At 45.7% G+C, this 18,387-nt stretch overlaps 1 protein-coding gene across 1 annotated transcript in view; it reads right to left on the bottom strand.

Moving 5' to 3' along the window:
• LOC130108961 (copine-8) overlaps nt 1-18,387 on the bottom strand; it is a 136,050-nt gene that overhangs the window by 103,900 nt on the left and 13,763 nt on the right. Inside the window, exons 2-4 of the mRNA XM_056275622.1 lie at nt 13,855-13,892; nt 10,648-10,697; nt 9,111-9,214 (exon numbers count right to left, since the gene is read on the bottom strand). Coding sequence (XP_056131597.1) covers nt 9,111-9,214; nt 10,648-10,697; nt 13,855-13,892 — 192 coding nt within the window. The remainder of the gene's footprint in view (nt 1-9,110; nt 9,215-10,647; nt 10,698-13,854; nt 13,893-18,387) is intronic.

Below are 18,387 nucleotides of genomic sequence, written 5' to 3'. Positions count from 1 at the left end.
ACACACACACACACAGAAAAGGAACACAAATGAGACATTTTGTTCCACTGAAAGCCAGACAGCCGGCACAATGACAAGCATTTATACATTTGTTCAGCCACCCAAACAGGAACATGTCCAGCCACACTTAAACAACACATGTTCTCAACAGCCCTGAACATGAGAAGCAACACTTGTGAGTGAAAGAAAGTGTGTGCATGTGTGCGTTAATAAACATTTGCGAGTCTGTGTCTAGTTTACAGACGTTGGGCCTCATGCAAAAACATTCTCATAATTTGCTCTTAAATTTCTCTCAAACGTTTTTTATATGTGCTACGTCCCCCTGGTGAAACTCCTCACTGTCAGGTGAAAAGAAGCGGCTGGTGACTCCACATGTATTGGAGGAGGCATGTGGTAGTCTGGAGCCCTCCCTAGATCGGCAGAGGGGGTGGAGCAGCGACCGGGACGGTTTGGAAGAGTGGGGAAATTGGCCAGATACAATTAGGGAGAAAAGGGGGGGGGGGTCCACAAAACTTTTTTTTTTTTATGACGAGAATAGTGTAAAAGATAGAATGGCAACAGGCATGGGGGAAGTCCATGAATACTGGGATGGCATCCAGCGCTTTACCTGCCCCCATCCATAGGGTTAGTGGCTGTGTCAGGAAGGGCATCCGACATAAAATTTTGCCAAATCATTATGCGGATTGACCAAGACCATACCACACCAGTCAAGGCCTGGGTTAACCACCACCATCGGTGCTGTGCCCTCACAGGGTACCGATGGAAACTATAAAATCCGCTTTGGCGACCCCTGAAAAACAGGGAACAAGCCAAAAGAAGAAGTGTAAAAAGATATCGACATGATGAAACATTAATGGCCCAAATTTGTGTGTTTGGTTGTGTGCGTGTGTTTGTCTATCCACAGTTAATCTTGCACACTACCGGACCTATCAGCCTAATTTTTTTGCGCACAGTTATGACTGTATGATGAAGAATCTGTCACTGTTGTGGTGATTCAAAACCTTTCAAAAAAGTTCGTTCTCGCTACCTCTCTTCATTCACTTGCTAGCTCGACTGACCAATGCTGCTCTGAATGCATGCATGACTCCCAGCTCGGATGAAGCAGCGACATGGTCAAAAGTTATTAAAAGAGAAGTCCGCGGTGGCGTAGCGGTCTAAGCATCGGCTTGGTGTCGATGCAGTTGCCCACTGGGGACTGGGGTTCGCGCCCCGGTCTCGTCAGATCCGACTATGGCCGGACTCGATGAAGCAGCAATCATTGGCAACGCTGTCTTCGGGAGGGGGGCGGAGTCGGCTTGTGTTCGTCATGTGAATGCGTCTCTGTGTGTGTCGGAAAAACAGTGGTTCGGCTTGGATTCGCCTTGTCACGAAAGTGGGGAGGCGTCTCCTTCGAGACTGCCGGCCGGAGAGACGCAGTTGGCGAACGCATGCAGTGCGAGGGTGGGTGTTTGAATTAAAATAGGGATCAATTGGCCACTAAATTGGGAGAAAAAAGGGAAAAATCAGAAATAAATTTTAAAAAAAGAAAAGAAAAAAGAGGGCGTCCGGGTAGCGTAGCGGTCTATTCCGTTGCCTACCAACACGGGGATCGCCGGTTCAAATCCCCGTGTTACCTCCGGCTTGGTCGGGCGTCTCCACAGACACAATTGGCCGTGTCTGCGGGTGGTATGCTGGATGTGGGTATGTATCCTGGTCGCTGCACTAGTGCCTCCTCTGGTTGGTCAGGGCACCTGTTCAGGGGGGAGAGGGAACAGCATGATCCTTCCACACGTTACGTCCCCCTGGTGAAACTCCTCACTGTCAGGTGAAAAGAAGTGGCTGGCGACTCCACATGTATCGGAGGAGGCATGTGGTAGTCTGCAGCCCTCCCCAGATCAGCAGAGGGGGTGGAGCAGTGACCAGGACGACTCAGACAGCAGGGTGGTTGGCCAGGTACAATTGGGGAGAAAATAATCACAAAAAAAATTATTAAAAGAAATTTGGTAATCAAAAAAAAATGTGATAGTTATAAAGGAAAACTTCCTCTAGGTTACAGTCAAATCAGGAAGTGCTGCATATTCTTGTCTCCGCTAGATCTACAAGTATCCAGCTGCAGTGGACCTTTCTCCACTGTTGTTCTGCCTGGCAACACCGTCTCCTGGACTGCCTAACCACTTGATTTCTCCAGGGGGCTTTTTGTTTTTCAACATTTTTATCAGGTGCAATGTTGTCAATGATATTTCATAAATTGGAGTTGAAGTTATCCACATGATCCTCAGTTGGTGATAGCATGAACAACGATAACTCATTTACAGTTTTCTCAAGGGTTTCAACTGTATTATTGTCAATGATACATTATTTGATTGTTCGAGTCTCTTCTATTTTGCAGGGAAAGCAGACATCAAAAAATATGGAACAGTGATCTGAAATAGCAACATCCATGAAACGGGGTATGGTAATATCACATCCTTTTGATACGACTAAGTCCAGAGTATGCCCCATATTGTGGGTGGGTCCAGAAAAATGCTGAGTGAGGTCAAAGGCCTCCAGTAAGCTAATTAGCTTTCTAGCATCGGGGTGTGTTTGACTGTCGACATGAACCTGAGATAATTAAAGAATCATAGTCAGTGGAGACCTTGGGCAGTACCTCAGAAAATTCATCAAGAAAGCCATGTTTACAGTTTGGTGGCCGATAGACAACAACCATTAAAATCATAGCATTAACAATATCTAGTAAAAGCAAGGTATTCAAGAGATGTGAATTCCCTGAGGGGGATTTCCTTGCAGCTACAGGAATCAGAGAAGACAGCAGCTATTCCACCGCCTCTCTCATCAGATCTGGTGGTACTGATGAATTTCAAGCCAGGAGGTGCTGAACACGACTACACCATTTCTATCCAGCCAGGTCTCGGTCAGTAGGGTGAAGTCCAGGTTATGGGTACTTATCCTTAACTAAAAATGACTTATTCGTTAGTGACCTGACCTGAAGGAAGACTTAGGCAATGGGCAAGTTATTTAAAATCTAATAGGCCACCGTGCCAACTTATTTTATTCTGGCCACCGCCGGCACTGTTTTGTATATGTTAAGATTTATTTGGGGAAATGGTCATAATGCAGAGTTACCGATCAATCTGTTAGATTTACAAACTCAGCAGTCATTATGCACATTTACCGTGACATATATATATTTAATAGGCTGCTGGGCCAATCTATAATATTAACAATATTGCTCGTTTGTGGGGGTGGGTTCCCAAAATGCCATGCTAGCTGTTCACGGTCCGTGGTTCTGAAGTGTCTGTAACTAATGTCATGACGTACATGAAATGTAGTTGGTTTTGTGTGGTAGGAGGGGGTGTCTGTCATGCATTTTGCACCCCCGCCCATTGTCACCATATTCCGCTCAAGTGCACACACAGCTTAGGGAGGATTTGCATTTTGCTTTAGAAATTAGCCGATTTTTGTTTTGGCGATAACTCCGACTCGCTCTGTGCCGTTTGCTCGTTGCATTGTTAAGGTTTGGGTTGCAGTGCTTTGGGCTCTAGCCGTTCTCTTGGTTGTGGGTTGTCTGCACAACTGCAGGGCCCGTGGGTGGCTGCAGAGCCCGTCTGCTGCCCGGAGGCACTACGTTAAGTCACGGATCTCAGACACCAGAATTTATGGGGACTAATCCACTGCAATCACAGGTGGACATGTCACACACAAACTGCCAGCATCTGCCTCACACACACCCTGGGACATTCTCTGACTCACATCCTTCCCCTTAGTCCTCTCTCACCTTTTTTTCTGTCTTCTCCTTTATCACTATAACTGCTAACCTAAAGATAAGATTGATGTAATCATGTTTTGTCGAACACATGTCAGCATCCGTTTCTATGTCTTACATGTTGTCATTTTTCATTTCTAAGCTTCCTCGTTTCCCCTTGTGGTGATTTTCCCCCTCTTGGAGAAGCGATGCCGATTGGTTGTTTAGCTGATCCAACGTGGAAGAGGAGGACGGGTGGCGGCTATACATGTATAACAAAAACCCTGTGCTCTTGTCATCCCACAGATCAACCAAAGGACGGCGTTATTGTAAGCGGTGATTAATAATAAAAACGGCCTTTGCAGGTGGAGAATCTGAAGTCCACTTGCAGATCAACTCTGGCGAGGACACGTTGGCCTGCACATTCCCTGTGTTGTAGGTCAAGCCTGCTCACGACACAGGTTTAGTAAAAAAAAAAAAAAAAAAACACAAAAAGGAAACAATTATCATCTAGAATGGGGTCTTTTTGGTTAATAGTGATTGCATTTAGGTGGGACATAGACCAGAACTATTGCATGATGAGTCTTGTTCTAAAAATAAAAAAAAGTCATCCACCATTAAAAAAAAGACAACAACAAACTACAAGATTTACATGCAAACCAATGTCCTTTCTGATAAAGACTATCACTAATTATCCCCCCCCCTTTTTTCTGCCCAATTGCAGCCACCTACCCCACTCTTCCGAGCCAGCCCGGTCTCTGCTCCACCAACCCCCCCCAGCCGCCAATCCGGGGAGGGCTGCAGACTACCACATGCCTCCTCCGATACATGTGGAGTCGCCAGCTGCTTCTTTTCACCTGACAGTGAGGAGTTTCGCCAGGGGGACGTAGCGCGTGGGAGGATCACACTATTCCCCTCAGTTCCCCCTCCTCAGGACACACACCCACATCCGGATTCCCACCCGCAGACACGGCCAATTTTGTCTGGAGAGATGCCCGACTAAGCTGGCGGTAACACAGGGATTCGAACCGGCGATTCCCATGTTGGTAGACAACAGAGTAGACCACTATGCTACCCAGACACCCCATTGCTAATGTATTTAAGGCAACAGCTACTCCATCAATACCTAAATCATGAACGCGTTTGTAGATGCTCGTCTTGGTGGTCCTGCTGAGCAGGACTTTGCCGGGGGGGAAATGATCTGGTGAGTAGGAGCGAAGAATCGGCGAAGTTGTTTGGACTAACAAGCAGCCATGACAGACTAAGCTTGTAGAGGACTTTTAACCAACAGATTCATCAACAATTAAAACCCTGGTTAAACCGTATTTTTCTTATTTACAGTGGGGATGGTGAAAGAATGACTCTCTGGGGTTTGGTGGGCTCAAAGACCAGTTCAACAGCAAGCTCAACAAACAAGACCCTCTTCAGGACTGCAGCTTTAATGACAGATCAGACACACCCAAAACCCAATGATGGCACATTTTAAGTAGGTAATATAAGAGGAAACACATCTGGGCTATCAAGGACAAAAAGGGAGTGAAATGCAGAAAAGAGGACGGAATAGAACGGGAAAATTAAAGTCAAGGACTGGAAATGTAAGTCATGAAAAAATAAATCACAAAATGGACAGACCCGACAGTCGGACGGACGGACGGACGGACGGACGGACGGACAGACAGACAGACAGACAGACAGACAGACAGACAGACAGACAGACAGACAGACAGACAGACAGACAGACAGACAGACAGACAGACAGACAGACAGACAGACAGACAGACAGACAGACAGACAGACAGACAGACAGACAGACAGACAGACAGACAGATAGATACATGGGGATTGCAGGATAAGAAAGACTGATCCGGAAAGACGGCCGGTAAAGATGGACAGAGGGGCCTGACGTTCACCCACACCCACACACACGTCAGAGTCCAAAGGAAGCGAGAATACACACACACCATTTACACTGCCGCTGTGCCTCACTGAGTAGCGTAGGACTGCCCTGTGCTATTTATAGCTTGTCATGTATTCCTGCTTCACCCTCAGTCTCTCTTAGACCTCCCTAGTGTGTGTGTGTGTGCGCGCACATTAGTCACACAGCATCATGTATACTCCAAATGTGCCCAATACAAACATACACACACGCGCAAAGAAAAACATGCTTTCGAGTGCACATGAAAAGCCCTCTCTCTCTCTCTCTCTCTCATACTGTCTCCTGTATCTCTATCTCTCTCTCACACACACACACACACACACACACACACACACACACACTTTTAACTGCATATGAAAACCCCCAAATAATTGGGGTTAAAAGTTCCAATACTGTGTGTAAACAACGTAACAAAGACCAAAACCTCACAGTGGATAATAAATGACAACCCGGGTCATCTAAAAATTATGAAGAGAACTTGTTTTCATTGATATTTATAAATTATTTTCAAGATATTTTCCTTCTATCAGATATGTACATGTCAGTGTGTAGGGAACAGACATGGTCAGGTGCTGGGGTTTAACGTCTATGGGCAAAACGCCAGCACACCAAAGGGTTTATTACACTGGTTATCCAACAGAGAGTAAAATGACAGGAAGTTCATATCGCAGGTGGGTTTAAACCCGTCATACTGCAAGCCCATACAGTAATAACAAGGAAAGGTATCATTGCTGTTTTTCTGTGCTGCTGTGTTTGAGGAGTGCTTACAATGCTAATTACATTTCGTCTTTTCGCCGATCTATTGTTACATGTTTTTGAAATCAAATACAGCAGTTCAGAGTCCCAAGTTTAACTCGGTAGTTTCTGTCTCTAGTCCATCACCAAAACCAGACAGTCTATTCTGTGTGACAGCTTTAGGCCAAATTACTCTATGCGTAAATGGATAATGACCAATAATCATTTGTGGCACGGTGGCCCAGTGGTTAGCACTGTCGCCTCACGGCAAGGTCCTGGGTTCGAACCCCGGGGTTGTCCAACCTTGGGGGTCATCCCAGGTCACCCTCTGTGTGGAGTTTGCATGTTCTCCCCGTGTCTGCGGTGGGTTTTCTCCGGGTGCTCCGGTTTTCCCCACCATCAAAATAGGCATGCATGTTAGGGTTAATACTCCTGTCTGTGCCCCTGACCGAGGCAATGGAAAGATGAACTGAAGTTGGTCCCTGGGTGCTGCACACTGCTCCTAGCTACACAGCTAGGATGGGTTAAACGCAGAGCATAATTTCCCACGGGGATCGATAAAGTATTTCAAAACTTACTACTATATATCAACTAACAAAAATATAGTCCTCTATCTGGAGAGAAAAAAAAAAGAGACTTGATGGGTATTTTCTGATAACTGACACTGGGATGTCGCAGTTGCTCTGATTTATGGCGTCGGTGACGACGGTGGTACGAGTGGTGTTGCAGCCGGGCGGGTTAAATGCACAGGACTGTAGCATGGCACTTCATACAAGTGTCGGAGGCAGAGCAGGATTGGGGGAGGGGGGGGGTTAAATGCTTCTCTCTGCCTGAAGGGATCTGTCAACTCCTATATCACTTCCACCATTCCCTTGTACTCCGGTTGTTATGGCAACCATCACTAAACTGCACATAAAAGCACGCACACACACACACACACACACACACACACACACACACACACACACGATTCCTGCAAATTCATGCCATTAATGTACACACACATGATCACACATACACTGGAATCCACCTAACACACAACACACTTAAAATCTCACACACACTCGCACATCAGTTTTGCTCTCATCTTGGAGAGAGGGTTTGCCCACATGACCCCGTGACCCTTCTCATGTTGGGTGACAGTTCAGATATCTACTGTGACAGTGGAGCCAGCTGAGATAGCCAAACACCAGCACGTGCACGCCCACGCACACAAACGAGGGCACGGAGGCCGAGCACAGAGAGGCACACGTGACCGTATCCATGTCTAGAGGAAAGCCGTCTCAAATGCTGCCCTGTGGTCACATTTCACACTTTCAGTTCCCCCAGTTTCCCCAAAACACCTAAAACATGTGTTCCCTTGGTGATTCGTTTGACGTCGAGAAGCTGGTGAGGGACATGGAGGACAGGAGAAGCCGGAGAGGGACATGGAGGACAGGAGAAACTGGAGAGGGACATAGAGGACAGGAGAAGCTGGTGAGGGCCATGGGGGACAGGACAAGCCGGAGAGGGACATGGAGGAGAGGAGCTGGTGAGGGACATGGAGGACAGGAGAAGCCGGAGAGAAGCCAGAGTCTCACCCAAGCCATTAATCTCAAGTTTAGTTCTGGGGAACAAAATAAATCTGGATCAAACGTGCAAATTCCGTGTTGTAGGTCAAGCCTGCCGACAACACAGGCCCAAAAAAGACAAAAAGGAAACAATTATTGTCTAGAATGAGGTTTTTTGGTTAACAGTGATTGCATTTAGGTGGGCCATAGGCCAGAATTACTGCATGATTAGTCTTTTTAAAAAATAAAAAAAAAGTCATCCACCATTAAAAAAGACAACAACAAACGACAAGATTTACATGCAAACCAATGTCCTTTCTGATAAAGACTATCACTCATGTATCCCCCCCCCTTTTTCCACTCAATTGTATCCGGCCAACTACCCCACTCTTCCGAGCCGTCCCGGGTCACTGCTCCACCCCCTCTGCCGATCCGGGGAGGGCTGCAGACTACCACATGCCTCCTCCGATACATGTGGAGTCACCAGCCGCTTTTCACCTGACAGTGAGGAGTTTCACCAGGGGGACATAGCGCATGGGAGGATCACGCGATTCCCCCCAGTCCCTCCCCCCCCCCCAATAAGCGCCCCGACCGACCAGAGGAGGCGCTAGTGCAGCGACCAGGACACATACCCACATCCGGCTTCCCACCCGCAGACACGGCCAATTGTGTCTGTAGGGACGCCCGACCAAGCCGGAGGTAACACAGGGATTCGAAGCTTAGCCTGGTGCAGGCTAAGCTAACTGCTAGCCCACGCAGACCGGCAGTTCTGACAGTCATCCTGGCTGGAGTTCGTTCTCTGGACAGAGGAACTTTTTTGGGCTGTGTTGCACTGAGTGGACTGTGCTGTTAACCGTTTGTGTTTTTTTGCTTTGTTCTCTCTGTTATGCTTTTGGTGGTGTCGTTTTTGGGAAATATTGGATGTGTGTTTTTGTCTTTTGTGTTGCACTACTGTGGGCTGGGAGAAACGACATTTCGTTTCTGTGTGTACGCAAGTACATGTTTGAAATGACAATAAATTGTTCCCGATTCCGATTCCTGAACTGGCGATCCCTGTTGGGCAGGCAACGGAACACACCGCCATGCTACCCGGACACCTAAATTCAACATTTTAAAGAAACCAGAGTGCAACCAAAGCTCTGGTGCATGCTCAAAGTGAAACACTTACAAGTCAAATCGGAGGTTCTGACGCTCCTCGAAGAAGTAGTCCAAAATGAATTTACGCACGAAGTCTGGATTTAGTGTGTTGTCGATCACCTCCGTCCTCCCAAACTAGAGACCGATAAGAAAGGCAGACAGGGAGAGAGAGAAACACAAACAATGATGAGAACGCCTCCAACAGACATCCATTAGGTCAGTGCGATCCCTGTTAGGCTTCTTTGTCACAGGGCATTTTGTCTGTATCAGATAAGACACGGTGAGAAGCAAGACAGGAAACCACAGCGTAAGAGATAGAAAAGGGGAGACGTACGAGGTCGAGCAGGGATCGCAGTTCAATCAAACAATCACAGCAACGATCAACATGCACCACAATGTGTTATCCTAAGCAGCCTCTCAAAGTGGCCTGTCAGGTAAATATGTAAAACAGATTTTGATTCATCAGATTGGGATGCAAGATTTTGCAAAATCAGCCACTACAAGGCCCAGAACATGATCCTGTTTGAAACACAACACAGATGATCTGGTATCTTCATGGAGGGTTTCATTTAAACTTGCAAAAAAAAAACCAAAAAAAAAACGACGTCATCGAACAAAACTGAATTCAGAAGAATGGTGATATTTTATCTCTAAATTTACACTTTAAGAGGCTGCTTATTGAGGATTATGTGGGCTGTAACAGTAATGAATGTGTGCCAAGCTTGTGAGTCAGTGGTTGACATTTAACTCATCAAATATTCATGCCGATGATGGCTTTATTCACAGCTATGAATAACAGAGTGATTGGGGCTGGAGGAGATGCACCCTGACTTACATAAATTAATATTAATGACTTTGAAACATGCTGGAGATTTTTGGCATCCTCCACATAGTTTATATGACTAATTGCCCTCCCCCCCAGCACACACACACAAAGGATGGGGGGGGGGGTTGTGTTAAGAATGACCTATGACCAGTAAATGTTTACATAAGTAATGTAATCCAATATTACAGAAAGTCAGTAAAGTAATTGAAATGAATAAGTAGCTTTCAGCATATGGTTTAATGAACTCAAATGTGTTCACCGTGATCTGAATAGTACCACTGTGCTTATCATTATGTAAACCCGTTTTATGAGAACACAAATCTTAATTGTTTCCAAAATGTTCCATACGAAGTGTCTTTTTTTTTTTAGCAATCCAGAAAGCACCTGTCTTGCCTGAAGTATCTGTAATCTTTTTTGCATACATGTTGACTAATCTCACTCAAATGTGGACTCCTGTTGTCCCTTTATTTTGCCTGCCATATGTATTCATGTGGCAGGACCATCCACCCATGCGTGTTCTCTTGTAAACACGGATTTCCACTTCAGTTGTATGCATGGTGTCATTGAAAATAATTGAAAAATAATTTAGATTATATGATGTTTTCTAGCGACTCAGCCACACTGGAGTACAGCAACCATTTCAAAGTGAGGTTACTGCATTACTTGCTCTCAGTATCACACAACACATGCACGCTTGCACACACACACACACACACACACAAACACACCCTTATAGTCTCACCTCTCTCCACTCCTTGTTGCCGATTCCCTGTGTGTAGAGCACGCAGACTGTGGAAAACAGAGGCATAAATGATCAATACACTGCTTATCTGCACCCATACTGCCATCAGTTGGATCAGTTGTCGTTCTGAGATTAAGAAAAGAAAAAAAAACTAGCTCTTAAAGCCGTATGTCATAATTTGAAACATCTGTTTTTTCCCCTTTCTTCACCAGGGACTTGGGGCAATGTGGAAAATTAAGGTTTTGTGTAAACCACCAATTAAACAGCCTGTTGGCCATGTTGCAATCCCATTAAAGTAAAAACCACATAACCACAAGAAAACTTGTAAGTTGAATGTTAACGTAGTTTAGTTGTTAGCAAGTTTGTGTGTGTGTGTTCAGGAGTGTGTTAGAGTATTATGCTTGGATGGTAGAGAGACAGGGAATCTTAGGATGACATCTCAAGCATAACTTCTCCCCAGAAACACCACCAACAACCAGTACAATCTAAAACGTCAAGGGATTCCATCGACATGTGTGTCGGATTATGAATAATGAGGCATAAGTGCGTCGCTAAGCAGCGACATCAAAGTAAATCTCATTTACAAAAGCCTAAAACAGACATAATTCCCCTCTTCAGACCAATAAAAACATCATTTCGCCGCATCATGCAATTTCCTGAAACAAGATAATTCACTGAAAGGCAAATTACGGAGCTCGCTCATCATTCACTTCATGTCCCCGGGCTTTTGATGTACTCTGAGTAGTGACATATGCAAACAGCATGGTGCACACACACACACACACACACACACACACAAACAGACACACACACCAAATGATCAGTACACACGCACAGACATGCGCACATACACACACGGGTGACAAACTAAAGGAAAACCCAACATAAAGTGTGTTAGTAAGGTGTTGGTCCACCAGGAGCCTCCAGGACAGCTTCAGTGCTCCTCGTCGTAGATTCTACAAGTCTCTGAACTCCACTGGAGGTGATGGACACCATTCTTCCAACAGATATTCCCTCATTTGGCGTTTTGATGATGGTGGTGGAGAACGCTGCCTAACACTTCGGTCCAACATCTCCCATAGGTGGTCAATTGGGTTGAGATCTGGTGACTGTGAAGGCCATAGTGTATGCTTTACATCATTTTCATCCTCATCAAACCATTCAGTGAACCCTTGTGCCCTGCGGATGGGGGCATTGTCATCCTGGAAGAGACCACTCCCATCAGGAGTGGCATAACAGAGTCCCCGGACCCCCTCACTGTAGGTGCCAAACATTCAGATTTTTCTTTTAATTTGTCACCCATCTGTATACACACCCTTGTAATTGTTAGATCACATTACAGAGATGGTGCATCAAGAATGAAAAAGTGACACAGTCAATGCCTAATAAGACCTCCACTCTCTCTTGCTCTCTCTTCCACTTGTTTTGGTTGGAGCTCCCTGAGGTTCCACTACCTCTCTCTCCTCTCTCCCATGTCAAGCAGGTTCGCATCAGGAGAGTGGAGTCCCGGCACTCAGCACAATCACAACAGCCTCTCCGTGCAAAGTGCGTGCTTTCTCTGAATGCAGAGCCAAATCCTGAGCTCAGTTCGCCGCCATCATCATCATCTTCTTCATCACGTTCCTCACCATCATGGACATCGTCCTCGTCATCGACATCATTCACTCTAATCATGAGCTATTTGCTCAATTTGCTGACAGTGTGTTTAATATGGGGGGCTTCTGTGTGTGTGTGACTTCTGGACCGCCACCTTGCCGTGGTGGGGAAGCTTGCGTGTACCAATGATCCCAAGAGCTATGCTGTCCAGAGCTTGGCTCCTGGCAGGGTCAAGGCACATAAGTCAAGGGGGAGTTTCTGGACGAAGTGTGATCCAACAAAGACCTCAACGGTGGAACTGGCGGAAGGCAATGCCTGTGAAGGTGGCTGAAGACTGCAACAGAGGGTGGTCCCCAATCGTCTTGGTTCTCCATGCCATTGGACTCTGGCCACCCCCTGCCAAGGACCATGTGGTGGCTGCAGGCACATCAGCCCCTCCACGTAAAAAGCTGTCACGCACAGACATCCTCCCACAAGGACCTATAAGGAGGACAGTCATTCCTGACCCCGAGAGACCACTGTGTGTGTGTGTGTTGTTTGCATATGCAGGGATTGTAATGCTCTGGTATCAGAATTTCTCCATTTCCACTGTCTTTTCTCCCACAACTGCTGATGTTCTCTCATCCACATATCAACCGGTTGTGACTCTTGTGTTTTTTCTCATTTTACCCTTCCACTTTGTCCATCTTCTCTTTCTGTTTCACACCATCTCTCTCGCTTTTCCTTTCTCACCATCTTCACACTCCCTTTTCTTATCTCCCTACCTCCATGTGTCAACATTCCTCTCTTTCTCACACAGTGTGTGAGTGTGTGTGTGCGTGTGGCACCTGTGGCATTGACTGAAACCCTGCTGTCACACTACAGGTAGTGAGGTATGAGAGAGAGAAGATAGACAGGAAAAGAAAAAGGGAAATATGAGGAAGGGAGAGAAAGACAAAAAACCAAGAGGAACAGAACACAGAGTACATGTAGGAAGTAATGGAATAAGAGAGAGAGAGAAAAGAAAGAGTGGATACAGGTACAGAAAGAAACACATCTTTTTCCCCCCGCACATATGAATCCCTTCCAAACATATTGGAACATCTCTCTTGCTCCGAGCCCTGAACATTTACAGTCTCGTGACCCCTGAGTTCAGCTGTAAGGAGCGGGAGAAGAACCACCACCCACTCACTGAACGTATAGGGGAGGGCTTTTTAGCAGGCGTAGTGGGTATTAGTCAGAGCTGCCCCAGGCCTGGCTCACACATTAAGTAGGGGAACAATCCCTTGCACACACACACACACACACACACATACACACACACACGAACAGCATCTCCGGCGACTACATGCGGTGAAAGAAAAGACGCCCTTGAGTTCTCCATTTATTTCTCCCATCGTCTCACCCCGTTCCTCCTTGTCCTCCCATCTCAATTCATCCTCTCTCTCGTCTTTGTTCGTTCCCTCTTACCTTCATACCGGCTGCCCTTCTTCCCCATTTTCTTTTCTCAAGTGTGATTAACCCCCACCCCTGCCCCGCCGCCTCCCACCCCACACAAACTGAAGGAAACTTGAGGGTGATGGGTATATAATGGTGATTGATGAATGAACAGAGAGGCAGTTGAGCTTACTTGGGTCTGACTGGAGAACGTGTCTCTGTCCAGCAGGTTTCTGTGGAAAGACAAACAGAAAAGGAGTGGTAAGAAGCCATCCAGTGTGCAATCTGGAGCGTGCCGTTAATGTGCAAGCCAACATGCAGTGAAAAAAAATAGCTTCACAGTGTACTGGAGGAGGGCAGTTGTGTATTCCCTTCTCGAGTGGACACGAGAAAACTTTAAATCCCATTGACAATGACCCTGGGAAAAACAAAAAGATGACAGAAAAACATGTCTGATGACGGGGATATATATATATATATATATGTGTGTGTGTGTGTGTGTGTGTGTGTGTGTGTCTGATATTAGCCAATGTGAATGTCATTTCCATAGAATTAGTGCCGAGGATTACCATTTTTCAATTACACTACTTTTCTGAAATTTTTAATCGGATACTGGTTGACAAATCAGAGGATAAAGATACCTGATAGTTTATAGAGAAGAGAAAAAAGAAGTAGCATGGGAGAGAAGAAAAACAAGGAGGACAGGATCAATGGAAAGGAGAGCGCAGATAACTGAAGAGAATAACAATACATCACGTTATGTCTGCTTACAAACACCGTGTCTAAGAATACAACTGGGGCTCATCACATTGGAACTGCTGGGTAATACACACCCATCAGCCAAATGTTAAAACCACCTGCCTAATATTGTGTAGTTCCACCTCGTGCCGCCAAAACAGCTCTGAGCCATCGAGGCATGGACTCCACAAGACCTCTGAAGGTGTCCTCTGGTATCTGGTACCAAGAGGTTAGCAGCAGATCCTTTAAGTCCTGTAAGTTGCGAGGTGGAGCCTCCATGGATCAGACTTGTTTTTGCAGCACATCCCACTGATGCTTGATCAGATTGAGATCTGGGGAATTTGGAGACCAAGGCAACACCTTGAACTCTTTTTCATGTTCCTCAAACCATTCCTGAACAATTTTTGCAGTATGGCAGGGCACATAATCCTGCTGAAAGAGGCCACTGCAATCAGGGAATACTGTTGCCATGAAGAGGTGGACCTGGTCTGAAACGATGTTTAGGTAGGTGTCAAAGTAACATCCACATGAATGCCAGGACCCAAGATTTCCCAGCAGAACATTGCCCAGAGCATCACACTGCATCCACTGGCTTGCTTTCTTCCATCTCTTCCCCAGGTAAATAACACACATGCACCCGGCCGTCCACATGATGCAAAAGAAAATGTGATTCATCAGACCAGGCCACCTACCATTGCTTCATGGTCTAGTTCTGACACTCACATCCCCATTGCAGATGCTTTCGACAGTGGACAGAGGTCATCATGGGCACTCTGACCGATCTGCAGCTATGCAACTCTATATGTAGCAAGCTGTGATGCACTGTGTTCTGACACCCGTCTATCATAGCCAGTATTAACTTTTTCAGCAATTTGAGCTACAGTAGCTCTTCTGTGGGACCACACCAAACAAGCTAGACTTCACTCCCCACACACATAAATGAGCCTTTGGGCACCCATGACCCTGTCGCCGGTTCACCAGTTGTCCTTCCTTGGACCACTTTTGGTAGGCACTGACCACTGCACACCGGGAGCACCCCACAAGACCTGCCATTTTGGAGATGTTCTGACCCAGTCCTCTAGCCATCACAATTTGGTTCTTGTCAAAGTCAGTCAGATCCTTACGCTTGCCCATTTTTCCTGCTTCCAACACATCACTTCAAGAACTGACTGTTCACTTGCTGCCTAATATACCCCACCCCTTGACAGGTGCCACTGTAATGAGATAATCAATGTTACTCACTTACCGGTCAGTGGTTTTAATTATTTGGCTGATCGGTGTAAAGTATATCAAATCAAACCTAATTTTTAAATAATATTCCCTATAATATTTAAGACCTTGTTGTGAATTTTAGGCAACAGATTATCATTATAGCGATATCCAAATTTAATTCCCATAAAACAACACTGAAAGACAATAAATGATAATATTGAATTATCGCCCAACCCAAAGTAGAACAGAATTGACAGATATGGATCACTAATTTATCAACGGGACAAATCCCTGCAGACAAGCATAGGCCTGGATAGGAGCTGGAATCTACCCTATATTCTCTGTCTCATCCCACTTAACCTGCCCTGACATTACCGGCTGGTGCACCGTGAAGGAGTCAGCATTTCAGATTCTCTTCCACAACTGGCTCAATCCAGAGATTACACAAACTTCAGAGGACTGTAAATAAAATCTCAAACTTCATAACTGGCTGGAAACTGTCCTCGTCACAAGATGGCTTTAATTAACAGGTTACCTTCTATAGCTTTAAGATGGCTCTCTCTCTCTCTCTCTCTCTCTCTCTCTCTCTCTCTCTCTCTCTCTCTCTCTCTCTCTCTCTCTCTCTCAAACACCATCTTTGGCATTTTCACTCTTTCCCAGTCTCACTCTGCCGTGAAGGCATATTCGTCTAAATAAAAAAATAAAAATAATCACTTCTGTCCTCCACTCGTACCTTGTCACTCAGTCGCTGACTCGGTCTTCTTCCGTTGCTCTATACAACCTCTTCTTCACACATTTACTCATCCTTGCCCTTCTAGGGACCGGTAAATCCCCAAAACCCACAAGCGGTATCACTGTTTCGCCAGTCGGTGAGGGTTTTAAAATAGCACCGAGTTTCCGAATGAAGTGCGATGACGTGTCAAATAGGACAGACGACCTTACCCTGCACCAACCAGGTATGTGACTGATCTTGGGACAAAGTGATGTTAGCCCAGCAGTTTTTACACAGCTGCAGCTAACAAAGTTAATGATGGGTCTGTTTGATTCAGGTGTGCTAATGAGCAGCAAGCGGTGACAAAGCTCAATACTTTTGGCAACGCTTGGTCATTGCCACACATAAAACAAACAGACCCATCATTAATATTAGCTGTTGCTGTGTTTACATCATCTATATCTTAAATATATATATAAGCGGGGTTTTTTCTACCGGAAACCGTCAATGATGTTGATAAAAGTGCTCAACAAATGAGGAGCGGAATATACTGTAGCAAATTCGGGGGACAACCACAGGATCTGCCGTAGCCGGGACGCGACCCTGTATCTCTCGCACCGTGGAAGACATCGCTAACCGCTCGACTAAGAAGTCCAACCCGTTAGCCAAAGGCTAACGTGTCTACTTATCCGTGAACGTTACACTACCCTCCTCCTTCAGGAAGCGCGTCCGCGCACATCCCACTTCTGACACTAACGTAGCGAATTCAGGGTGGCAGACCAGGTACCGCCACAGCCGGGACGCGAACCTGTATCTCCCGCACCGCGAGCGACAACGTTAACCAGTCGACTAAAGGGCCCGACCCATTAACCAAGGGCTACCGAGCCTATTCAACTGTGATCGTTACAATATATTATTATTACTGCGTCCTCAAGAAGGCACGGCAGAGACTATATTTTCTGAGGCGTCTCAAGAGTTTTGGTATGAGTACCAAACTCTTATGAACTCATCGCAGTACAGGTAGTCCTTGGGTTAAGAACGAGTTCCCTTTTCGGGTCTGTTCTTATGTCGAATTTGTATGCAAGTCGGAACAGTTACATCTCGCGTCAAATAGTTAAATGTCTGTTTTAGCGAATTCGCGTGGCAGCCCGGGAACCGCCGCAGCCAAGACGCGAATCCGGATCTCCCGCACCACGGGCGACAACGTAAACCAGTCGACTAAAGGGTCCGACCCATTAGCTAAGGGCTACCGAGCCTACTCATCCGTGATCGTTACAGTATGAACTCGTGTACATAGTCTATGTAGGTCTGTAGTGGGTTTTTTTTGGGGGGGGGGGTCCTTGTGTTAAGGCAGAGTGAGCCAGAGCACAAGATTTTCATTGTATTCTAATACAGTTGACAATAAAGTTGAACTTGAACTTCGTCCTAAGATCAGCCCAGCACTTACAGATGGGTTTTCACCTTTACATGGCACATACCAAACTCACTAAAGTGATCAAGGGTTCAGCTGTTCTTTAACAGTTCCAATAAAAGAAAACTGTAAGTGCATAACTTTCATCTCCGCTTTCTCAGAGCAGAAGGTTTTATTTGTTCCCATCCCTCATCCCCTCATGGACAATATTGGATATTCTACTATGCTGTGCCATCGGGGCGCATATGGGCTTCTGTGATGAACACGTAATGAATACATAATGAAGGTCGTGAATTCACGACACTTTAATTCAAGTGGCACTTTAACACACAGGCCTGGGTTTTGTTATCATTTCTGTTATTGCAATAAGAAAGATGCCTTTCAAGCTGACAGTCAAATTTGATGGCCTCGATGGTTTCATTGGAAATCTGTACTTCACAGGAGAGAGAAACTGTGTCCAAAGTTGAAAAGATGCCATTAAACAATAGCATTTGAATTTAAATCTACTTTCCTTTGTGTTGATTCTATATTAATTCTGTGATTTTTACATTTAGATATCCATTATCACAAGCTCCAGTCACGATAATCACAGCAAATTGTGCGATTAATTAGTTGATTTTTTTTTAATCGATGGACAGCCCTACTATTTTCCCAT

The sequence above is a fragment of the Lampris incognitus genome, chromosome 3 (genome assembly GCF_029633865.1).
Source record: "Lampris incognitus isolate fLamInc1 chromosome 3, fLamInc1.hap2, whole genome shotgun sequence".
Classification (NCBI taxonomy): Eukaryota; Metazoa; Chordata; class Actinopteri; order Lampriformes; family Lampridae; genus Lampris; species Lampris incognitus.
Note: the sequence above shows the minus strand (reverse complement) of the source record. Positions and strands in the feature narration are given on the sequence as shown.